Below are 24,354 nucleotides of genomic sequence, written 5' to 3'. Positions count from 1 at the left end.
TCGATGACCACAGCTGCGCTGTTGGCGTCAGGCCAATGACCTAAGACAATCTCGTCAGTCATTGGTCTTTTAGTCACTCGCTGAATAGTAGACATGAGGCTCTGCCGTCCTCGCGCGTACGCTGGGCATGAGCAAAATATGTGCTCAAGTGTTTCTGGCACTGGGCAGTGATCGCAGTTGGGACCAGTGTCACGGCAGCCGATGATATGTGCATGACGCTTTGTGAGTGCAACACCAAGATGAATCCGGTGTAGCAGACTTGTTATGCTCCTCTTCAGTTTATGAGGCATGCGGAACTTCATTTCTGGGTCCCATTTGTGCAGTCTCTTGTGTCGTCGATCAGGCCTGGTCCAGTACTCAAGTGTAGATTTCCGCATAACGCACCGAAGCAGGGCATTCGTGTCTGTTCGTGAGAACGCGATGATTACTTCTGACGCTATATTTACAGCTATTTTATCTTCAGCGTCTGCTTGTTCATTTCCTATCACGCCACAGCGTGCAGGTATCCACTGAAAGGTGACGTGGTGGCCGCATTTGGTCGCAATGTAGAGAAGCTCTGCGATTTCTAGAGCTAAAATATAATAAGGGCCTTGTCTCATAACGCACTCAATGGCTTGAAGAGCGGGTTTGGCGTCGCAAAATAAAGTCCATATGCGAGGAGGCTCTCCTGCAAGGAATCGTATTGCCTCGCGGATAGCAACAAATTCTGCAGCAGATGAAGTGGACTTGTGGTCTAATTTAAACCGTCGAGCGATGGACATTTGCGGGATGACAAAGGCTGCAGCGGAGGCACATGGGGTAACAGAGTCATCGGTATACACGTGAGAAGTACCACTGTATGCTGTAAAAATGTGCGATAGGGTAAGTTGCTTAAGGCCAATGGAGGAAACACAGGACTTCCTCGTAATCCCAGGGATTTGAAGTTTAACGAGCGGTGTAGGCAGGACCCACGGAGGTGCACTAGGAATGCATGGGGAAGAGAATCTAAACGGCAGGATGTTGTCATGACGCAATATAGTTCTTGAAAAACTGCAGTTTGGGTGTGTGGCAGGGAGTGCTGATAGGGGATGTTGCCTATGTCGGGTCAACAAGCGTAGGTGCACGCTTGTTGCAAGAGGTTCGCGGAGCATATATACGTTGATGGGACAAGCCCGAGCTTCCGAAATGGTTCCATTCGTTGAGGTGCAGCGTGGTAGGCCCAAGCACGTGCGCAAACCTTGAGCTTGTATGCTCTCTAAACATAATTATAGGCTGATGATGCAGTGTATATCACAAACGTTTCCAGCTGAATGTGCTCTGTAGCACACGTGAAGCTGCATTATGTCGCTGCATTCTGTGAGCTTCATTGTTGATGAAATATGCCTAGATGCCTCCTGAAGTGTTTTAAAAGTGCCGACCCATTCAGTTAGTGTTGGCGTTCAGCATTACCGGCTAAGCAATACACCTATGCAAGGCTACGTCAGCCCCAAAGTAGCAACGTCGTACCCCTGCTTCTCCGTAATCATGCATCAAGCCGGGGTGACTCCCAGTTTGTCGCATTAACGCCACGAAATTTAGATGCTCTTTGGTGCTCGAAGAAGCAGCTCCCACGAAGTGAATCACAGACGTTCGCATACTTCGGTTGTAGAGCACACACACCGAACGCGCAAATTTTCGTTCCTGTCCGTATCGCACTATAAACACACTCGTTCTGCATAACCTCGCTTGCAATTACAATGTAAATTGTAGAAGTGTTGAGAATCAACCTTCCTGAACGAAACAGATCAAACGCAGGATCCAAAGTGTGTGCTTCAAATAACGGACAACAATGAACGCCGAAATTAGCTGGCAAATGCAGCACGCAGAACAACTACTCAGTGTCTGAGGTAGTCGCGCGGCGCGATGCAGAATGATTATCTCCCCATCCGTATCACACCTCGTGACTTTCGCTAACCACCGGCAAATATTTCAGAAGTGGCTGGTTTAGAGCGAAGCTTGTAGTCGCTCGTTCCTGCGGTGAGAGTTGGCGTCCTACTTCGTAACCGAACGAACGAGCACAGCGAAACGAAGAGAAAACGCGGAGCGCAGCGGGGGATGAAAAGTGGCTGAGCTTTAACTATTGTAAACCTAGTTATCACGAACGAAAGCTCTGTTTGGTTTGCTTTTGCAAAGACTATGCCCACAGTGTTTCATTAATGCACGCTTCCGTGCTTGGTAAGCTTCTCTATAACGTGCTAATCTGGCCCCCCTTTGCTACGGCGTTTCAAAACCCAGTTTTGCCTTTGCATGAGTTTTCACAGCCTGTCGTCTAGCTATATCTATTGAATGAATAGATTCAGACTCTCACTTGCGCTGAAGCGCACGCACAGGCGGCCCAGTCAGCGCGCCATCCATGGCGAGATTGAGCGACCAAGCGCCGGCGAAGCAACCGTTAAACCATCGCCTAGTCAGGTGGTACCGCAGCGGCGATGCTCCGAGCGAGGGTGCGACTGTTTTTACAACAAATCCGTGCAGGGGCGGGGCCTCGCCTGGATGACGTATCGCCATTTTCTTTTCTTTCGCTGTCTGTTTGGCGGCGCGGTCAGTAATGCGGCGCCTAAGTTCGGATCAGCTCATTCCACGTGAGCGAGAAGTTGGCGCACGTATCATATTCGCGGCTTGCGTTGTTTTGTTTCGCTCGTGAAAGCGCGGAATGCAACGATGAGCGAGCCTCTTGACCGACAGAAGGCGATCGAAAAGTACCTTCAAGGGTTACATCATCATGAAGACGGCTACTAACATGGCTACCTGAAGTCAGACGATGAGCTTAAGCTTTTTGAGAGGTCCTTGGCTGCTGTCAACGAGAGGAATGCTGTGCGGACATCAAAAGACCTGAACAAGCCGTCTAAATGTAAGGATTGTTTACTGCTTCTTAATGTCATCACTGAAATGTTATCACTGAAAAACACAGTAGTAATTTTAACCAGCAACTCAACCCGGCAGAACGACTTGTTTTCAGTTGCGGTTAGTGCGCAACACTAGACAATTGATTTGTCTTGATTCGCCTGCTTGAAGATCGGGTTATCAGTGTTCTGGTTGTCGGTTCAGAGTTCCCCTGGCACTGATTTATTTCGGTTTGAGTGGAGTATTGTACTGGTTACCGCGACATGACCCGATCCTGAGAAATGTTGATAAACGTAAAAGTAACTGAACTGTTATTTTTCGGTTTCAGTCACGATTAGAACCGCGCATGCAAGCTAATTGTGACTTAAAGAAATGAGAAAGTCTGCCCCTGTACTCTTTACATAAATGCTTCAGAGCTGCGCTTGGGCGTTTGTTTTGTAAGCATCGGGGCATGTTATTTTAACATTGAATTCAATACATGCATTGAATACATTCATTGAACATTGAATTCAATTCATTTAAAATTAACTTTTTTTGAACAATGAACAGTTCAATATCAGGCCTATGCCTTATAGCAGAACCACGGATGGCACACACGGCCGTGTTACGACATGCAGTACAGCTTTGGTGGCCCTGCTAGCCACCATAGTACAGCCCCACCGCAATTCGTGTCTCGTGTTGCGCACGATTGCTTTTTCAATACTCAAAAAAACGAAACATGCGCAGATGTTTACAAAATAAATGGCCAAGCGCAGCTCTGAAGCATTTATGTGAAGAGCACAGGGCCAGACTTTCTCACTTCTTTAAGCCACAATTAGCTTGCTTGCGCGGTTCCAATCATGACTGAAACCGAAAAATAACAGTTCAGTTATTTTTGCGTTTATCAACTTTTCTGAGGATCGGGTTGTGTCGCGGTAACCAGAACAATACTCCACTGAAATCTAAATAAATGGGTGCCAGGGAAACTCTGAACCGGTAACCAGAACAATGATAACCCGATCTTCAAACAGGCGAATCAAGATAAATTAATTGTCTAGTATTGCGCACTAACCGGAACTGAACACAAGTCGTTCTGCCGGGTTGAGTCCCTGGTTAAAATTACTACTGTGTTTTTCAATGATAAATATACGCGCAGAGCGAAACATTAGGAAACAGTCGATACATCCTTACATTTAGACGGCTTGTTAAGGTCTCTTCATGTCCGCACAGCATACTTCTCGTTGACGGCAGCCAAGGACCTCTCAAAAAGCTTAAGCTCATCGTCTGACTTAAGGTAGCCATGGGAGTAGCCGTCTTCATGATGATGTAACCCTTGGATGTTCTTTCCGATCACCGTGTCTCGGTCAGGAGGCTCGCTCATCTTTGCATTCCGAGCTTTCACGAGTGAAACAAAACAACGCACGCCGCGAATATGATACGCGCGCCAAGTTCCCGCTCACGTGGAATGAGCTGATCCGAACTGAGGCGCCGCACACCGATCGCGCCGCCAAACACAGAGGGAAAAAAAAGAAAATGGTGATACGTCACCGAGGTGATGCCACGTCATCGAGGCGAGGCCCCGTCCATGCATGGATTTGTTGTGAAAACAGTCGCACCCTCCGAGCGAGCGAAGCTGCGACGCCTCTCGGCAGCGGACCACCTGGTGTGACGTCACACCTGCCACACGTGTTCTGCGGCGGTTCGCGCTACGGCGGCTCAAGGTCACTGCGACGCGATGAATGACCTTGCGAGACATAGCGTATTGGAGCTATAGCTCTAGAGAAGTGGCAAGAGGGGAGGGAGCATGAGGAGGAGGGTGCACTGGAGCCATGAGGCGGAAAGCGGAGGAGGGTATGGCGAAAGCGTGAGAAGAAATGTTTAGTGCCGCGCACGAGGGGCTTTGCGGCCACGATGGCTACGAGATGGCGCCAGAGTAGCGCGCGTCATCTGTATGGAAACAAAGCGCTGCATGAGCGCAGGTTTTCAGCGGCGGCGGCTGTGAATCGCGCCCATGCGTCATCCACGCGCTTCCTCTCGCGATCTCCTTATTAATGAGGTCGTTTGAACCGTGCCGCACCAGACAGATTGTCCGCGCCAGCAGATATATCGCAAAATAGAAACACGTATACATCTGCGCTCAAATTTCGCATTAGGGAGTATAGTAATCGCTGGTGAAGTTTTTCGAGCTTTTCACGCTTATTCTGTGGTCAGTGCGACGCTCGGACCGCGTCATATCTATGCGATCAACCGGCCGTAAACTGTGAACGATAGAGTGACAGAAACGAGCGGAAGGTATCGCTACAATATCGCGACCAAGGTGTTTCTCACTCTCCTTCCATTCCTCCTTCCGTTCTTTCGCTCGAACTGCAGAGAAAATCAAGTGCTTGGGAAAGGGGAAAAGCAGTTACAGAGTACGCAACCTTTTCTCGCAGCGTGGCAGCCCGCCACCCGATTTTACAGGCATAGTGAATAGGGTTAAAAGCGCGGCAATTTTTCCCTTGTCCAGAATGTGAAATCCACATCACATTTACAGTGTGAATAAGCAGTGTATTAGCACAGAGTTCAGATAACGATGCAGAATTCGTTGCTTTACAATGCATGGCAGTTCGTGCGAACGCGCCCCGGTCCTGTTACCTGAGGGGTCATAGGTGGGGGCGTAACCAGAACGCGTAGGTGGGGGGGGGGGGGAAGCAGGTGGGACTACCCCTAGGCCCTGGACGGGGAGGGCGAGGAGGGGGCAGAGGAGCCCGGGCAGGCCGCATACTAAAGCCAAAAGTTGAGGAACGGGGGTAACGGGCGTGGTGTGCCCCCCCGGCTACGCCATTGGCCGTAGCACATTCTGCGGCGTCCTGAGCAACCAGTAGACTGAAGCGGCAGTATTTCGCGTGCCTGTCCCCGCCATCGTTTTCAGCCAGACATTGTGCTTGTGCCTAGGTATCAGGATATTAACGCTAATGCGCGTGTAAATCCTGAAAAAAAAAAAGAATCGTGTCTACAATTACAGTGTGTTGCCGGGACCAAAGTTCATATCATAATGAGGCTGAACAACTTCAAGTATTCGCTATTCTTAGGAGAATAAATAAATTAAATAATTAACAGATTAATAATTTAAATAAATACATAAGTAAATAAGAATGTTTTTATTTCAGAGAGTGCGCCGGATACATGGACATTGTCTGGGACAGATCTGGTTTCACATGTGTGCTACAAGAGGACCGGCCAAGGTAATTTCCTTTCGAGAACAGCTTTTCGGAGCGTACGGCCGCATCGATGCAGCCACCGTGATATTGGACTGGACTTTTCATTCGGAAATGCCAATTTTATAAGTCTGTTCTATTCCTAATCTTCTTCAGCGAAGCCTCATTCTCGCTATGTGCCGTGCGCGCTTTCGCAATGACAGCATCAGTACCCACATTTCCCGAATTCCTGGTGACTCACTGGAGTAAGATGTCATGGTGGCGTTCTTTTCGCTACTCTGCCAAATACTATTCAGGATATTACAAAATGTGCAAGCATATTACAAAGTAGGCTTATGCGAGACAGAGCTAATTGGACATCACGAAAAGACACATTCGTCCTCCACCTCACGCATAATGGCTGAGGGTTATGATGATGATGATGATAAAGCCTTTTGATTCCCGTACACCAAAGCATCATTAGCGGTGCAAACGATTATTTTTAAATGGGATTTAGCGATACTTAAGAATCGCGTAGAATTTCCCACTGTTGTCGATTTTTTTATAAAACAGAGAGAAAAGTTAATGCAAAGAGGATCGCGAAAGGCAGTGCCGTAATTTGTGGTGTGAAGGGAGGAAGTTTGAATACTTTTTATTGCTCGTATGATGGGATCAAGAACCCCGCTGCAAAACTTCTGTGGCCTGCATGATTAATTGTGTATGCCTGATCTAGGCGCACAGTTTGCCTACGTGATGACGTAAGTTTATTTTCTATGAGTGGTGTGGCTGATATTGTTTGCAGAAATCACTTTAAAATGCCATTGCTATGAAATATGAATCCCGAATGAAGTCGAATGTCCCATCTTCTTAACCTTTCGTTTAACCTCTCCACGTGTAAGGTAATGAACTGGACCAAGTATAGTTAACGTTCCTATATTTCTTTTCCTTTCCCTCTCTGTCTAAACCTAGCTGACATTAATCATTACAGCTCGCAAAGAAGCAGTAAAGTTTTCGTTATTTTAAGCGTATAGCTCGTAATTCGACTGGCGACAATTTTAGACAACAACTTTCTTGTCTTCTCTCCAGGTATGCCGCCTTAATAAAGTCTCTCCTTGCTGATGATTTCTCCTACGGCCTCTGGGCCGTCACTTACGACGCCCCCTGGTATAACCGTGAGTACAGATCGCAGTGCCACCACCGGCTTTCTTCATTTTTTTTCTTTTTTCCTTAAGAGCGCGCTTTAGCTTGGGGTCAAATCTGATTCCCCTATTTAAATACACGTGATATGTAAAAACATGTTGCAGCCAAGATTGAAATCTGTGCGTGTTGATATGAACTCATGCTTAAGAACAAAACGGGATATCATAGGGACGTAGAAAAGACGACTAAGCTGACGTAGCACTTGTCTTTTCTACTTCTTAACGTCGCCGCATCTTTAGCGCTGTTTTCTACTTACGCGTGAATCTATCTAGATCTGGGAAACGTAGATATGCTTTCACTGGGTAACCGCTGAACCGATCTGAAGTATACAAATCCGTTGCTCTGCCACAAAGACACGTCGCAGTTCGGTAAATTCCATCTGTTAGAGCTTTTGAAGGCGGCACATTTTATATATCAGTTTGAAACGTACGTCAACTTGTTACAATGCTTACGAAAGTATTGCAAAAACTTTACACACAAGTTAGTGCTACATTGTAGAGAGTGTTGGATGTACGTCAATTTTTCCGCTTTAGATGGCTTAATAAGCCCTGCTTACAAAACTGTGATAGTTCTTCTTGAATTTCTGTGTTGTGTTTTAAGCTTCATGCTTGAAGTTCTTTTTCAGTTGCGACATTTAACAATTCTATAAAAAGACACTAAAAAAAACTCCTCTCGACCATTCAATAGACTTTATTGTTTTCTTTTATCTGCCATAAACTTTGTCAAATTTGGTGCAGTGGATGCCAAGCAAAGCTATTTCTTTCTTTCAGCCTATTCAGATAGGAACTCCCGAAAGTAACGTTTCCTCATACCCCCTAATCGAAGCATACCGGAGAACTGGGGCACGATCGGAGATCTTTGTTCGTTTCGCGTTCTGTTCTGTTGCTGCAACGTCACAAAGTGGCAGTATGCAAAATTTGTGACAACGGGAGGGAAAGAGCAGCCAATCGGAAAGCGTTGAACTCTCCGGACGATAAACGTCCGGGGAGTTCGTCGTTTTTGGTCACGTCAAAATGACGTCCCGTTCCTGTCAATCATTTTGATTGCGAGCACGTCGTCTGCTAGGAGCAGAACGAGAAATGTGAAGTTCGAGCAGTCATCCGCTCGGTACGAGACCGGCTTCGCATAGCGCGTCTGGTTATTTTGGACTGGATCCAAACGGCGGCTGCGGCGACGGAATGGTTCGCCGCTAGGCTGCTCTATCCCTTCCCGTTCTCACAAATTTTGCATACTGCCACTTTCTGACGTTGCAACCGACTGAAAAGAACGCGTTTCCAACTAAGATCGGCGATCACGCCCCTGGGGCGCGATCTTTATTCGAAACGCGTTCTGGAGGAAAGCGCAGGAGGAGGGTGCAGCGGAACCATGAGACTGAAAGTGGAGGAGAAGGGTCTGGCGAAAGCGTGAGATGAAAAGCGTGGTGCCGTGCAAGACCCGCTTTGCGGTGACGATGGCTATTAGATGGCGCTAGAATAGCGCGCGTCGTCTGGAAACAAAGCGCTACATGAGCGAAGGTCGGTCTGCGGCGGCTGCTCTGAGACGCGCCCACGCGTCACTCACGCGCTGCCTCTTGCGTTACCCTTGGAAGGGTATCGCGAAGTGTGGCGCGAATGCGAGGCATTCGAGTCACACTTCGCTCCTTTTTCAACGTGCCGCATGAGACAGGTTGTCCGCGCCAGCCAATGTATCGCGAAATAAAAACACGTATGCAGCCAGCGCTCAAGTTTTGCCCTAGGGAGTATCGTAATCTTCGGGGAATTGTTTTTGTAATCTTGTTAAGGTACGTATAGTCGATACAGAACAAGGTGTTGTATCAACAATATTGTCAAAAATATGCCCGCGCATAACTTGAACACTTTTTCCACCAGGAAGACATACATAATTTAGCTACCACAATATTGTCATGGAGCCAAGGACGATGCAGGGTTCTTTCGGTAAACAAGGTTTATTGGAGCGAACTTGTGCTCCGCAGAAACTTCAAGAAAATATAAGCGGTGAAGGAGCAGCCAACAGAGGGACGTGCACGGGCGTTCGGCGGGTTCCTTCTACTGGCCGCCGTCACAAGCGGACGCGTCCCTCTCCCACTCTCCGCTCTCGCCCCGCAGCGTGCCAGAGACGGCAGGGCGAAACATTCCTACTACCAAACCAGACAGCCTGTGCGGCATACAAAATAAAGAGAGGGGAACACGCGCCTCGCTTCGAACACAGACAAGACAACCGGGCGCGGCCAGACGCTGGCAACAAAACACACGACAAAACAATCCAGAAGGCATGGTTCGCGGCAGCATTCTGCAGGGCAACTCGTCTCAATTTAAAAATAGTCTGCATATATTTACCTTTATATATTTCCACATATGCTCACCAATCCCGAATAATTAAATCAACTTAGAACGATTATCTTGTCTATTCTAGCGAGCATTAGTATTACTTTGAGAGACGCGATGTATGTAATTGTATCCCATATCGCATTTTCTGAAGGAATCCCTAAGGTTGTTCTTTGAAAATGAACTGCTTCATACAAATTAATGAGGTAAACGTAACAAGCGCAGTTCACGTCACAATCTCGATGCAACGGCTCCCTTAGAGTAGTTGGAAAATGGGTCTAAGCATGCGAAGAATGGAAACGCATGCGATGGCCTCTGCGTTGACGCCATGACATGCTCACGGTGTCAAACACATCACAAGGTGACATGCAAACATAGTTTGGTCAAAGGCTGCCCCAGCTCCTAACAGTGCGAAAATGTTTCGAGTACGCGCATTTATGTGCAGAAGTTCTGATAGACTGCAGCGTTCTGCTGGAAGGCGGCGATTTTGACGCACTTATTTGCTCCTCGTCTAAAGAAAGGTAAACATAACTTAAAGAGAACATCAACACAAAACAGCAGAACTTGTGGGCAGATATATTGTTTTCTTACACGAAAATTGAGAGAGATTTCCCAGACACGCTGCCAGTATCTTCCGTGTGCCGAATTCAGGGAGAACAAAATGCTATGAATTGCGGAATATCTCGCAGTTGCATCGTTGTTAGGGCTTCGCTAAAGAACGCCACGTTGGTGCGCTTTCGGAAACAGTCCATCTATTGTAAAACAATTTAGGCGGGTACTTCCACGAGTTTCAAGATAATGTTCGTTATTGCCTATATCGACGTTATACGTTTTCATACTGAGCAAATTTTACACAACGCGTGTTTAGTTTGCGATGTAAAAACACAATCAGCTTGCATCATTTCTTATAGACTCTCATGGATCGATTGAGTTTTAATTATTTCATCAGCTTCGTATTCTGTTGAGTACAGGCAAAATTTAAAGAGATGTGCCTGTCCAAACGAATTTGGGAAAATTAATTTCTAGGTAAAACCTTCCGATTGAGATTCGCAGCGTGCCGTGATGATATTTGAACCCTTCAAACGGATTTCAATCGAATGCATTTTCTTTTTCAACCTTTAATCTAAGATGACGAAAGCCTGTTATATTTAACTTTTATTTTTCAGGCTCCCCGCGAAGTCTGGATGAGGCAACCATACGTAAATTATACGGTAAGGACGCAATATCTCCGTGCGGGCCCCTGCCCATTCTACTGCACGTTTTCATCAGTGTTTGTCAAAATTAACTGGAAAGCGACCGTGTAAGATATTGTCACACCCGGGATATATAAATTCAGGACATGTGAAATCTAGAATATACAAAGTCTCACGCATGGGTAACTGCATGGAAGTGGTTTAAGCATATTCTTGCCGTCAGCTTTTGTGAAAATTAACGCCAAATATATCTGGAACGTTGTGTGGTTTCGGACGATGAAAAACACCCGAGAGCGGCCTTTGGATTACGGCGAGTTCACACGAAAATCAAGCAGGCAGGATCAACATGATTCTCTATCACACTATGTCATATCGTCATGTTTGTATACAGACAATGAAAAGCGGGTTTTACGTCAAGGAATAGGACGCGACGCATCATATATTTCTGTTGACGTGCTTCAATGAATTTTTGAGTTTCTATGGTTTTTGTTTTCTAGTTAGTGAGCATTGTTCCTGGACCACGGCAAAGAAGAGCGACCTCAGTTGCTACTGGGCACTAATATTTATACTTTGTCAACAATAATGTTGTATGAATATTCATGTTGTTTGATTCTTCGTATTCTTGTACGCGAACTTTGTGTGCGCAAACATTCCCGTGCTTTCTCCCGAGTTTTTTACGGACATTATGAAGAAAATTGCCATATGAGGGAATACGAGTAGCTGGCGCCACAGATACGCACCAACATCTCTTTCAATACAGTTATTAAAAAAAGAGACGTTTAGTTTCTCAATGTGCTAAGGGGTGCTGGATTCCGCATCATAACGGGTTATTTAAAAAATGGCTTCTTCACGTTCGTGACATAAGACCCGGAAATAAGAACCCACTTGAAAAGCTTTTATGTCCCGAGATGTGTTCGAGTCTGACGAAGGTGCCGTAAGCAAGCAGAGCTCGGACCATCTCTGAATGCCAACTTCCCTGTTGCGTGCTTTTAAAGGTAAACTTTAACACAAATGTGTTCCTCCACGCTATTTCTCGATGCATTTTGTGAAACAGGGGCGAGCATGTAAGTTTTAGCAGACAATTATGCTTTGCGTGCTGGGAGACTTGGGTTTCGTGATTCTAACATTGCCCTTAAATATCATTGAAACCCGGTTAGTGAGTTTTCTTAAGTAATTATTTCGTCAGTGATAATTACATACACATGCGAAGTCGATCCTACCCCGCGAATGATGTGCCCCCGGAAAATGTCGTTAACCTCTGCTCTCGTTTAGAGCTGATGAATAAATTATACCTGATGCAAATACCGCGTGTTCAAAATTAAGCTTTACGGAATTTTTTTCAAAATACACCTGTGGAAGGTTGCATAATTCTTATCGTTCAGCTGGGTTATTCGATGAGGCGGACATTAGTAGCACGAGAAATCGAAACACATATTGAACTTATTAACTAACGTTCACTAATTAACTTCTTAGTTAATTACTTTACGAGACATTGCAATTTACGAATTGTAGCCGATGAGCTTGTCAGGCGTATCCACTTGCAATGAGTTTCCAGAGTGACACCAGCTTAGAGATATGCGCCATTCCGCTTACTTTTTTTTACCAAAATGCTGTTTTATGCATTGAAGCACAAAAGTAACTGGAACGCACATGTATTTCGTCCCACACTTTGGGAAATAATATCTCGAAGCTGGTGTCATCCAGGAAACTCATTTCAAGTGGATGCGTCTTGCGAACTCACTGGCTACAATTCGTAAATTGAAATATGTGTCGTAAAGTAATTGACTAAGAAGGTGCATTAGTCATTTTTTGGTAATTAGTTGAATATGTGTCTTGCTGAATATATCCGCCTCTTCGAATAGCCCAGCTCAGTGATAAGAATTATGCTACCTGCCACATGCGATTTTAAAAAAAATACCGTAAAGTGTAATTTTGAACACCCTGCATGTTATACCTGGAGCATTTTCTCGAAAATACGCCAAATTTCTGCACCGCCTTTTGTGGCTATTCTATGGAGAAAAAAAACTGTAAGAACATCAATTCCTCGCAAAAATAATAGCTTTGCATATTTTGGAAAAATCGAGTGCGTGAGGAAGAAATCATTCGGCAATTTTCTGGCCATCGAAAAATTTAATTGCAAGATTCACTTTTTACGGGAACACAGCTACAGTGTTAGATTGACTCTTTACAGTTTTCGCGTGTCTCTAATCCGAAGACCTGCGCCAGCCTAGAGTTATGTTTGCGGAACAATTATGAGAATGGGCTGCCATAGAATGACTGTGCTTCCCCAATACCCATGTGACAAGGCAAGAACCATCTAATGTCGATGATGTCCCAAACAGAAACAAAGATGTCAACTGAGCGCTCTGAATGGTAAGAGCAGCTGACCTCTGGAATCGTCAGGAAGGTGAAAAACAAAATTGACTGTGTTTCTTTGTTTACGTTAAAATGAAGACGCGTTAGCGCAAAGAGGTGGTGAATAGCTAATGACCACGCTACCAGACAGACAGACAAAGAACTTTATTAACTAGGTCCTGAGAAGCCCTGCCTTAGGGCACAACCACGGTACCAAGAAATTCTTTATACTGGCTAGTAAGCGGTCAGGCTTCAATAATTTGTACACTAGCAGCCTAATGGCTCAAAGCATTTGTGGCATTCTGAAAAATGTTCTACGTTCTCACTATTCACATGCTGAGGCGGCACGTTACACAACGCACCATACATGAAGCGGGAGAGCGCTCGCTATCAGATCATTTATTCCCGTATCTGAAAAAAAAAAACCGTGGCCCGGACGTTCACGTTTGCCTAAAATGAAGGCTGTAGCGCCCAATTTAATCAATTTTTTCTTTGTTTGTGCAAAAAATATCTTCACTCGAAATGAAGCAAACACTGCAAAGAGCACGAAGCTTTAAAAGAACCCCCTACGAGCTTCCCAAAAGAAATGTTGCTGCCTATAACACGAGCATAGACAACGGCCAGCGCTAATCTTTTTGTGCCGTAATACTGGAGCAGGTAATATTGTTTGGCTGATTATAACTAGGTGTAATATTCGCGAAGTCTGAAAGTTTGGCAGCCAGAGCGTCTTTAAACAATTGAAAAAAAAAACCCCCAGAAATATGTCAAGTGTGCTGTGCAATCAGTCATCTTCCCACAGAACAGTTGTCTGCCCTAGAACATATTTGAAATTGCGGATTGACAAACGTAAAAGGTCTTTAAGAGGCTCAGATGGCTTCACGGCGTAAAATTAAGAGACAAGCACTGTCCATCAAATGAATGAACAAGACTTCTGGCGATTGGCTATTTGCTACTACTCGTGTCTGCCTGAAGGTTCTTTCGTCACGTCTATGTCTAGCAAATATAGAGCCGGAGTGAGTATCGATGTTCAAGAAGCGTTTACATTTTGACTGCCTTCACCTGACATAAGCTTCCTCGTTTGTGAGGCAAGCCATCACCTCGCCCAGGGTGAGAGACGGGAAGTGCCATAAAAAATCTCCCCAGATGCAACTTTAGCATGAAAGACTTTAACGTACCATCGAACAAAACAGAAGTGCAAAGGGAGATGGAGGCTTGAAATGGTCCACAATTGCTGAACAAGGGATGTCCTTCGTTCCTTGTTCAAACGACAGTAATTGTTCAATCAGCGGTGATCATAACATACCTGAGGGTCATATGCGCTGGGTATATGGTGCTTCGTTTGATCATCGAATCGTATTTCAAGAAAAAAAAGTAGCCTCCATGACTACATAGTACCTGAGTGGGTCCGGAAATAATGTTTTGAGGGGGGAAGGGGTCCTTGACAGTTATATGTTAGAGTATAGAGCAACATATGAAAAGCACTTTATTTCTGCAATATGTTTACACAATAATGTATCAAATTAGTGCTTTCTTCTCTCTCTATCGCAGGAGACACTGCAAATATCACTTTGCTTGGCAGCAGAACTAATGCGATCCCGCGTTTCCTCGATGGCCGTGCTGCCGCGACTACATACTTGTGGCACATGACACCGGCGAACTGCTCGAAGTGATGGATCCCGTAGCAACGACAGATGGATTATTTTCTTGCGAGAAATAAAACATGGTTTCCTCATTCTTCTTCGCTAACGAGTTTGTATACCTCTGGTATGCCAACGTCCTTCGCCGGCTCGCTATGGTTGCAGCCGTCGGGGTTGAAGAGTTGACCCCGCGGTAATTATGCCACCGGATACGAGATTGTTGTCCGACTGGCGGGACTGCCTACCCAGGCTAAGGTATTTCAGACCTGTCCATCGGCTTCCCAAACTTTCTGCCTTATGTGATAAACTTGGGGGTGTGGATGTGGAACACTCGATCTGATTATGCACGCAGTGTGACCTGCATTTATGAGAAAGGCCTTCGACACGTGCGCTTTGAGAACGCAGCGTTCCCTGAAAGATCCGCAGTGATCGGAAATGAAGTTCACGACTGATTATTGCCTTTCTTCTAGACACGGTGTTGATCAGCCTTTGGCGACGCACCTTGCTAACGACGTATGAGATGCCGAGGCAGAACAATTCCCGGCCAACCATGCCAGGAAAGCCTCGCCTACTTAAACACTGCCATCACCTGCCGCACTTCGCTGGTGACAGTGCATACAACGCTCGTTAACCTCACTTTAGGTGAAGCTACGAGCTCCCAGGTGTGAGTAATGTTTCCGGGCAATCTATACTACGTCGTCGCATGGCTAAGCAACCACGACTACAAGTAGGTACAGTGTACATGGAGTTCGAAGTGCCTTAAGGATAGAAGTTAGGTGGGCTTGGTAGGATACGTCCCAGCTAAAAGCAGTCGCACAAATTAGAACTGTTGGTTTGATAAAAGACTTCTAGATTTTGTACACGAACTTGCCATCTTTTATACGCGATTCCTCATACCTCAAATGTACGATACTTCCAATGCTAACAATACAACTATTAAAGCGCCAAATAACAGGTTAAATAATGAAGAAATATAGATGCTGCTAAGAGGTTTATTAGCAACGGATGCAGGCGAACGGGTAGCAGTCACAAGCGTTCGGCCAAGGACAGCAACCACGAGCTCATGCCGGTGGCTATGCTGCTGAGGCACAGGTTACTATTCTTCATTGCAATCGCCCTCCGCCGAAAAAGGCGCCATCGTGGCGGCTTAAGGCGAAGACACTGCTATTGGTTCGTAGTACGGCTTAATGCGACAGACGTGGACAAGTTCGCGGCCGCGATTGCGCAGGTCCGTCGGTGGCTTGAGGGGTTCCACGAGGTAATTGACGGAGGACGTTTGCTCCAGAACGCGGTAGGGTCCGAGGTATTTCGCGACAAGCTTTGCGGAGTGGCCGGGTGTGGTAGCGGGTACCCGAAGCCAGACCAGAGAGCCAGGGGAAAATGTTGGTGCAGAACGGTCGGCAGGTCGACGGGATTGCTGCTGCCACTGGTCCTCGGTGGAAAAAGAGCGGGCAAGCTGGCGGCATTCCTCAGCATGTCGAGCAGCTTCCGACAGCGGAGTACTTTCGGACGCATCAGGTTTATATGAAAGAATTGTATCGAACGTGTTAGATGGTTCTCGGCCATATAGGAGAAAGTACGGGGAAAATCCAGTAGTTGATTGGGCCGCGCATACGTCACGAAAGGGAGAACTTGGTCCCAGTTTGAATGGTCAAAGGCGACGTACATTGATAGCATATCAGCAAGAGTACGGTTGAAGCGTTCTGTCATGCCGTTAGTTTGCGGATGGTACGCTGTACTTGTGCGGTGAATGATTCGGCATTCGTCGAGTAGTGCCTTCAAAGCATCGACGAGAAAGGCTCGGCCTCTATCGCTCAGAAGTTCGCGAGGGGCACCATGGCGCAGAACGAAATGGTGTAACAGAAACGATGCAGCGTCGCGAGCGGTGGCAGTCGGCAGAGCGGCGGCTTCAGCATAACGGGTCAAGTGATCCACGGCAACAATAATCCAGCGGTTCCCTGCTGGAGCGGGTGGTAGCGGTCCGTATATGTCAATACCAACACGATCAAAGGGACGACTAGGGCAGGGAAGGGGTTGTGACGGGTAGACTTGTCCGGGAGGTAATTTTCGGCGTTGGCACTGAGTACAGGAGCGAACGAACTTTCGCACGTAGTTATACATGCCGCGCCAATAAAATCGGAGGCGTAGTCGGGCGTAGGTCTTGAAGAGGCCGGCATGCGCGCACTGTGGGTCGGCGTGGAAAGCGTCGCAGATAAGGTCACGGAGATGTCGGGGTATCACAAGAAGCCACTTGCGTCCGTCAGAAAGGTAATTACGACGATAAAGAAGGCCATCGCGAATGCAGAAGTGGGTAGCCTGGCGGCGAAGAGCGCGAGATGGTGAAGAGGTGGATGGATCAGAAAGGATGGTGATGAGAGCACTGATCCAGAGATCCTTGCGCTGCTCCGACGGCATCTTGTGCAGTGCATGTGATGTAAGTGCGGGCTCAAGGGCGGATAGGCAAGCGTTGTCAGCTGCGACCGGTGAGCGAGAAAGGGCGTCAGCGTCCGTGTGTTTGCGGCCAGAACGGTAAAGAACGCGGATGTCGTACTCCTGTAGCTTAAGGGCCCAGCGAGCAAGTCGGCCAGATGGGTCCTTGAGGGTGGACAGCCAACAAAGGGCGTGGTGGTCAGTGATGACGTCGAAAGTGTGACCATACAAATAAGGGCGGAATTTCCCAAGTGCCCAAATAATGGCTAAACACTCTTTCTCTGTAACCGAGTAAATAGCCTCGGCTTTTGCCACAGTTCGGCTCGCGTAGGCGACGGCATATTCATCGAACCCCCCCTTCCGTTGCGCGAGTACGGCACCGAGTCCGACGCCGCTGGCATCGGTGTGGACCTCGGTGGGGGCGGCAGGGTGGCGAGGTTAGCAGGCGGCGTAATTTCGTGAAGGCGTCATCGCAGGCGGGCGACCAAGCTGAAAGTTCGTTGTCGCAGCTTAGAGGGTCTGTCAGGGGTGCACTTATGGATGCGAAATTTCGAATGAAACGTCGGAAATACGAGCATAAACCAACGAAACTTCGAAGCTCCTTTAACTTCTTCGGTTTTAGAAAGTCAGCGACGGCGCGGAGCTTGGCTGGGTCCGGAAGAATGCCGTCTCGCGAGACAACATGGCCAAGAATGGTGAGCTTTCGGGCACCAAAACGACGTTTTTTAAAGTTGAGTTGAAGTCCCGCGTCAGTGAGACATTTCAGAACGTGCGCGAGACGGCTGAGATGTGTATGGAAATCAGCGGAAAAGACAACGACGTCGTCCAGGTAGCAGAGACATGTGTTCCATTTGAGGCCGCGTAAAATATTATCTATCACCCTCTCAAAAGTGGCTGGAGCGTTACACAGGTCGAAAGGCATCACGGTAAATTCATATAATCCGTCATGTGTCACAAATGCTGTTTTATGTCGATCAGATGGTGCCATAGGGACTTGCCAGTATCCGGAACGTAAATCCAGCGAAGAAAAGAACTCCGCTCCCTGCAAACAGTCGAGGGCGTCGTCGATGCGCGGTAACGGATAAACGTCCTTGCGCGTTATCTTGTTCAGACGTCGGTAGTCGACGCAGAGCCGGATAGAGCCATCCTTTTTCTTAACAAGAACGACCGCTGACGCCCAGGGACTGTTCGAAGGCTGTACAACGCCGCGCTTGAGCATGTCATCAACCTGGTCATCAATTACACGGCGCTCCGAGGCGGATACCCGATAAGGGCGTTGCCGTAGAGGTGCATGACTGCCGGTATCTATCTGGTGAAAAACGGTTGCAGGGCTGTCAAAAGAGGCGCCGAACTTCTGCAGCAGAGTGAGCAGCTGGCTTCTTTGTGAAGAGGACGTTTCATCGCCGATGGAGAGGTTGAAAGCGTCGAGGAGGGGCTGATCAACCGCACGGTCACAAGAAAGTGCGCTAAGATCCGTACGAGTAGAAGCCACAGGAGCGTCAAAGATCCAAAAGGTGTCGACCGGCTGAACAAGGCCTAGGCATTCGCCATGAAATAAAGGTAAAAGGCACGCCGTGGGATTGTCGACGAGCATCTTCGTGGCGCCACTGCGAAGAGTAAGGAAAGCAAAGGGCAGCGGAGAACATTTGCGGCGAAGGAACACTTTAGAGGGTGTAAAGAGAACAGTGCCCTCAGAAATAGCGGCGCACGACACAGGGACAAGCAGGGAAGAGCACGGAGGAACGGCATTGTCTTCGGACACAAACAGTTTATCACTAGAAGGGTGGTCGTCGATTGACTCAAAATCTTGAAGCGCAGAAAGTTCAAGTTCGGCGTGGCAACAGTCAATAACGGCGTTGTTATTTGCAAGAAAGTCCCAGCCTAATATAATGTCATGGGAACACGAGGGCAGCACGACGAATTCGACGGTATACAGAACTCCTTGACTCGAGCAGTACAGGCAGCGAGAGGCGTAATGTTCTGAGAGGTCGCGGTTCGAAGGGAGAGGTCGGCTAAAGGCGTCAGAACTTTTCTCAGTACGCGACAGAGTTGGGCGGAAATTACAGATACTGCGGCTCCTGTATCGACAAGTGCCAGGACGGCGACTCCTTCTACATACACTTGAATTACGTTGGCTGGAGAGGGACGAGGACTTGAGCATTGCGACGGAGACGCAGTTCGTGCCTCGGGAACTGCGGCCATCAGTTTTTCCTGCTCGGTGGGTCCGGCACGGCGACGCACCGGAGAAAGCGAGCGACGACGTGCAGGTGGTGAGCGGCGGGTAGGCGCGGGTGAGCGATCAGGACAAAAGGAAGAGGTAGGAAGGCTGGAAGGCGCAGATGAAAATTGAGCGGGGAGCGGTGGCGCTCGCCAGATGTTCGGGAAAGGAAGCATGCGACGACGGCAATGGCGCGCCACATGACCAGCACCACCACAAGCAAAACACATTCGACGGTCATCGAAGGTGCGCCATTGTTGGGGGTAAGCTCCGACTCGTGGCTGAGAAGTCGGAAAATGCTGTCGATCTGGTAACGGCATAGGAGGCGGCGAAAAGGTCGGTGGTCGATGCATAGCGGGCGGCGAGAGCGTTTGTGGGCGAGGTCGGGCAACTGCTTCTGTGTACGTGAGCGGTGCAGTAACTGGCGTCGGATCACGTGCTGGAGGAATGGCTTGCGAAACTTGCTCCTGGATGAAGTCGCGGATCGTAGGTGCCAAAGCGGGTGGTGGTTCCGGGACGCAAGACATCAAAGAGCTGGCGAGCGACCTCTGCGCGAACGAATTCCTGAATCTTCAGAAACAGGGTAGCATGGTCGTCGCTGACACCAAGGCTGGACACAGAGTCGGCGGGCGCAAGGGGGACGTCTGGTGTGAGGCCGTTGCCTGCGCAACTCGTCGTAACTCTGACACAATTCGATCACTTCAACGACAGTGCGAGGACTCGAAATAATAACATTTGGAATGCGTCGTCCTCAATACCCTTGATTATATGTTTGATCTTCTCCTCCTCTGACACCGACGGGTTCACCCGTTTGCAAAGGTCAACAATGTCCTCAATGTAGCTCGTGAAATTCTCTCCGATCTCTTGGGATCGTGTGCGCAAACGGTGTTCTGCACGGAGCTTTCTTACTGCTGGCCGACCGAAAACTTGGGTAAACATGGTCTTGAAGACCAACCACGTAGTGAGGTCGCCTTCATGGTTTAAAAACCATAGTTTCGCAACGTCCGAGAGATAGAATGCTACGGTTCTCAATTTGGTAGCATCGTCCCAATGGTTATGGGCACTCACTCGCTCGTATGAGGAGATCCAATCTTCAACGTCTTTTTCATCTGTGCCGGAGAAGATAGGGGGATCTCGCAGACGCAAGGCGCCGGCACAAACCAAGGTGGGCGGCGCCGTTGGAGGAGTTGCAGGAGTGCCGCTTGCGTCCTCGGGCATGATGGGGGGTTGAGTGCGACTCTGAAGTTCCAGGGTGGTCGAAACAAAGCAGACTCCACCACTTGCTAAGAGGTTTATTAGCAACGGATGCAGGTGAACGGGTAGCAGTCACAAGCGTTCGGCCAAGGACAGAAACCACGAGCTCATGCCGGTGGCGATGTTGTTGTCGTTGTTGTTGACCTGAGTGGTTGTGGCGCATACCCACCGTGGGGGTAGGCCATGAATCGGGTGGTTATATTAGGTGCATACAAACAAGGGAATTACCGAATAGAATACTGGAGATTAGAAAGGAAGATTTTGTGAGAGGAAGAAAAAGAAACTAATTAATAATAGGTTAAAAAAGAAATAAATGAATAAAAGAAAACTATGGTGGGAAAGGTGACAATAAGTTTAGCATGGTAATCGATTTGATTCAATGAGATAATTTTGGATTGCCAAGCAAGCATTTGTGTGGCTGAACCCAATAATAGAGGCTCCAAAAGACAGAATTACAGGTTCCGATAAATCTAGGCCAATATTGCGAAGCGGGATTTCTAGTAGTCTTTTCCTTATTGCAGAAAAACGCCTACAAGACAACAAGAAATGGTCTATTGTCTCCGCTTCGCCACAGAATGAGTATAATGGTGAGGGGACCAGACCAGACCTGTGTAAGTAAAAGTTTAACGTAGGGATACGGCAGCGCAGCCTCGTGATAGCCACTTCAATTTTCCGGCTTTGGCAAAAGTCTCTTTGCCAAGGGTATAGAAGATGTCTGTATTCCAAAGAATTAGTTAGAGCAGAGCCTGACACTGCCTGCATATGAAGCTCCTGCGAAATCTAGCAGCAGTGACATGAGCAGTCAAAGGACAATACGGAAAAATTGGTCCGGTTATCAATGCCTTGGCTAGTGAATCTGCTATTTCATTTATAATAAGTCCTTTATGGCCAGGCACCCAAATTAAACGCAAACTTCTCAAATAACCAGGTATCAATGAATGAAACGTCCTCAATACCCGAGAGTCACAAGAAGCAGTGAGGGATGAGCACAATGATAATGAATCAGTGACTATCACGGCAGACGTAATTGATGGGTCTAATTTGCGTAGAGCCAGCACCATCGCCATAAGTTCGGCTAAAAATATGGATATAAAATCTGGCAGCCGAAGAGAAAATGTCCAATCGAGAATAGGGGAAAATTTACCAACACCTGATTTTTCCTCACATTGTGAGGCATCTGTCGCAATAACGATGTTTGTTTGCAGGCTCTGCAGATTATCATAACATTCTAGATGACCATCTAGAATGTTATGTGGAAGTAATTTAGAATTATTAGGAAATGTGTCATCGAATTGAATATCAGTGGTAACAGATCTATCGGGAATCGGAAGTACATCACAGATGCGCACGTCCAAAGGGTCAAGTAAATGTTGCGTGAATGTAATTTGGGGAGTATGTGAACGCGGCCAGTTTACACGAAAAAACCAATCAGGTTAGGAAATGAATGTTGTTTGAGAACGTCGCACCGGTGATTCGTAAATTCTTAAAAACGTCATTACGGTCAAAAGACGGAACCTACACGAAAGAGGAGGAACACGGGATTCGAGATAAAGAACCGAATTTGCAACAAATTTAGGAAGCCCTAGGCATAAACGTAATGCTTCTCTTTCTAAGAGGATCAAAGGGCGGGAAGTGTAAGCTGGAGCTCCAGAGAAGAGTGCGCAACCAAATTCTAATACATGGCGAACGTACATGCGATATATCATTAGAAGTGTATCTCTTCTCAATCCTATTCGACGATTGCTCAACCTACGCAAAATGCCAATTGCACGGGTACCTTTTCCAGTCACATGATCTATGTGTGACAGCCAGTTGAGAGAGGAGTTATAAATTATTCCAAGGTACTTAACCGATTCTACCTGTGGTATGTCTTGTAGGTGGTAAGAGAGAGATATATGCACTGGGTAATTTATCGGAAAAACGAGAATGGCACATTTGCTGGTATTGAGTAAAAACTGGTTAACATCTAACCAGCTCTCCAGGGCACAAAGGTAAGTTTGCAGTCGTTGATATAACGTATGAATGTCATTCGCAGATGCGAAAAACGCAATATCATCTGCATAAACATAAGTTGTGACTTCTTCATGATGGGGAATTGCGGTCATGAGAATCTTAAAAAGCGCCGGGGAAAGGACTGAACCTTGCGGTACTCCTCTCGTTTGTTTGCACCTAGAAGACGAAAAGCCGTTTTTGTAGCAGTAGAATTCTCTTTCACTTAAAAAAGAATGAATCCACGCTATTATATAACAAGGAACACCACAATATGTTAGCCGATTTATCAAAACTGTGTGTTCCACGGTATCATATGCTTTAGCGATATCAAGCGTCACTAAGGCAGCATATTGCTTATGACGTCGAGCAAGTTGTATCCGGCTTTCTAAGTCGACATGGGCATGCCAGATAGAACAGCCAGCCCTGAAACCAATCTGACATGGACTAAGAATTGAATTATCGTTTACAAATTTCATGATACGAAGGTGAATAAGCCTCTCAATTAATTTTACTACATTTGACGTAAGTGCTATAGGCCTGATGTTCTCCAATGTATACCCTCTCCCTTGTTTCTTAGGTATCATTATTACTTTGGCAAGCTTCCACTGCAAAGGAATCCAAGCATTTTTAATCGAATAATTTACCACGTCTAAAAGAATGTTCGGCGATTCCTTTAACAACATTTTTAGCATTGCATTTGTGATTCCGTCAGGGCCAGGTGCTGTATTTGGCAAGCATGCTGCAGTCTGATTGAGATCAGATAATGAAATTGACGTGAAGCCATCCGAAGAGTCTAAAGCATAATGAATCGTTGGATGCCGGGCTGCAAATCAATTTTCTAAATCTTTGGCAATCGCTTCTAAAGAGGAGCTCATTTCTTGCGAGGTCAAAACGATGGAGTCTAATGTTAACGGCGTTGGTAGCACCTTTCTAGTACGAAGAAATGCGAACAGAGCTCGCTTGTTTTTTGATTTTGATAGATAATCGTAATGGCTAATATCATATTCATCTTTGGCTCGGTTAACAGTACGCTTAAATACACCAGCGTGAAACTGATAATTTTTCCAATTTGTCGGGCATTGATTATGGAGAAGTGTTTTCCAGGTTGCTTTTCTTTTCCTATAATCACGCGTACACTCATCATTCCACCAACGACAAGCGGTGCGTTTAGCCGAAGGGATGACAAATTCAGCTTGCTTCCGGGAACCCTCAAGAACCGAACAAATCGTTGAAGCGATTTCCTCGTCATTGGCATTGACAAGTTTCGAAACGGATGCAAGTAAGACAGTCTTAAATTTATTGTGGTTGACAAATGTGCACGCCTGGCATTGTAAAGATGTTATTGGACACATGATTTCAAATGACACAGGAAGATGATCACTGTTGGTTGGTGAGTCAACCGTTAACCACGAAGAAACATTGAGGCCATCACTACAAAATGTTAAGTCTAACACTTACCGAAAGTCGCCTGTAACAAATGTCACATGTCCTGTGTTCTGACATGAAAGGTTACTATCAATAGCCCATTCCCATAGTCGCTCACCACACAAATCTGTTTTTAGACCCCACGACACGTGATGCGAATTAAAATCTCCTGCGACCAAAATTTCTTTTCTACAAGCAGCTACAGCCCTATCAAGTTGACGCGTACTTTGCACACTGGTGGGGAAATAGGTATTAATAATTGAAAATAATTGATACCCTGGGAGACATAAGTCTATCGCCAAAATTTCG

At 46.8% G+C, this 24,354-nt stretch overlaps 1 protein-coding gene across 2 annotated transcripts in view; it reads left to right on the top strand.

The window, feature by feature from the left end:
- LOC119458377 (probable thiopurine S-methyltransferase) overlaps positions 1–14,822 on the top strand; it is a 42,899-nt gene extending 28,077 nt beyond the window's left edge. For both annotated transcript variants that reach the window (XM_049670054.1, XM_049670053.1), the window contains 4 exons: positions 5,991–6,065; positions 7,104–7,189; positions 10,708–10,752; positions 14,638–14,822. In XM_049670054.1, coding sequence (XP_049526011.1) covers positions 5,991–6,065; positions 7,104–7,189; positions 10,708–10,752; positions 14,638–14,759 — 328 coding nt within the window. In that variant the 3' untranslated portion in view covers positions 14,760–14,822. The remainder of the gene's footprint in view (positions 1–5,990; positions 6,066–7,103; positions 7,190–10,707; positions 10,753–14,637) is intronic.
- The last annotated feature ends 9,532 nt before the right edge of the window (positions 14,823–24,354 follow it).

The sequence above is a fragment of the Dermacentor silvarum genome, chromosome 7, assembly GCF_013339745.2.
Source record: "Dermacentor silvarum isolate Dsil-2018 chromosome 7, BIME_Dsil_1.4, whole genome shotgun sequence".
In the NCBI taxonomy this organism is placed as follows: domain Eukaryota; kingdom Metazoa; phylum Arthropoda; class Arachnida; order Ixodida; family Ixodidae; genus Dermacentor; species Dermacentor silvarum.
This window is presented reverse-complemented; position numbering and strand designations above follow the sequence as displayed.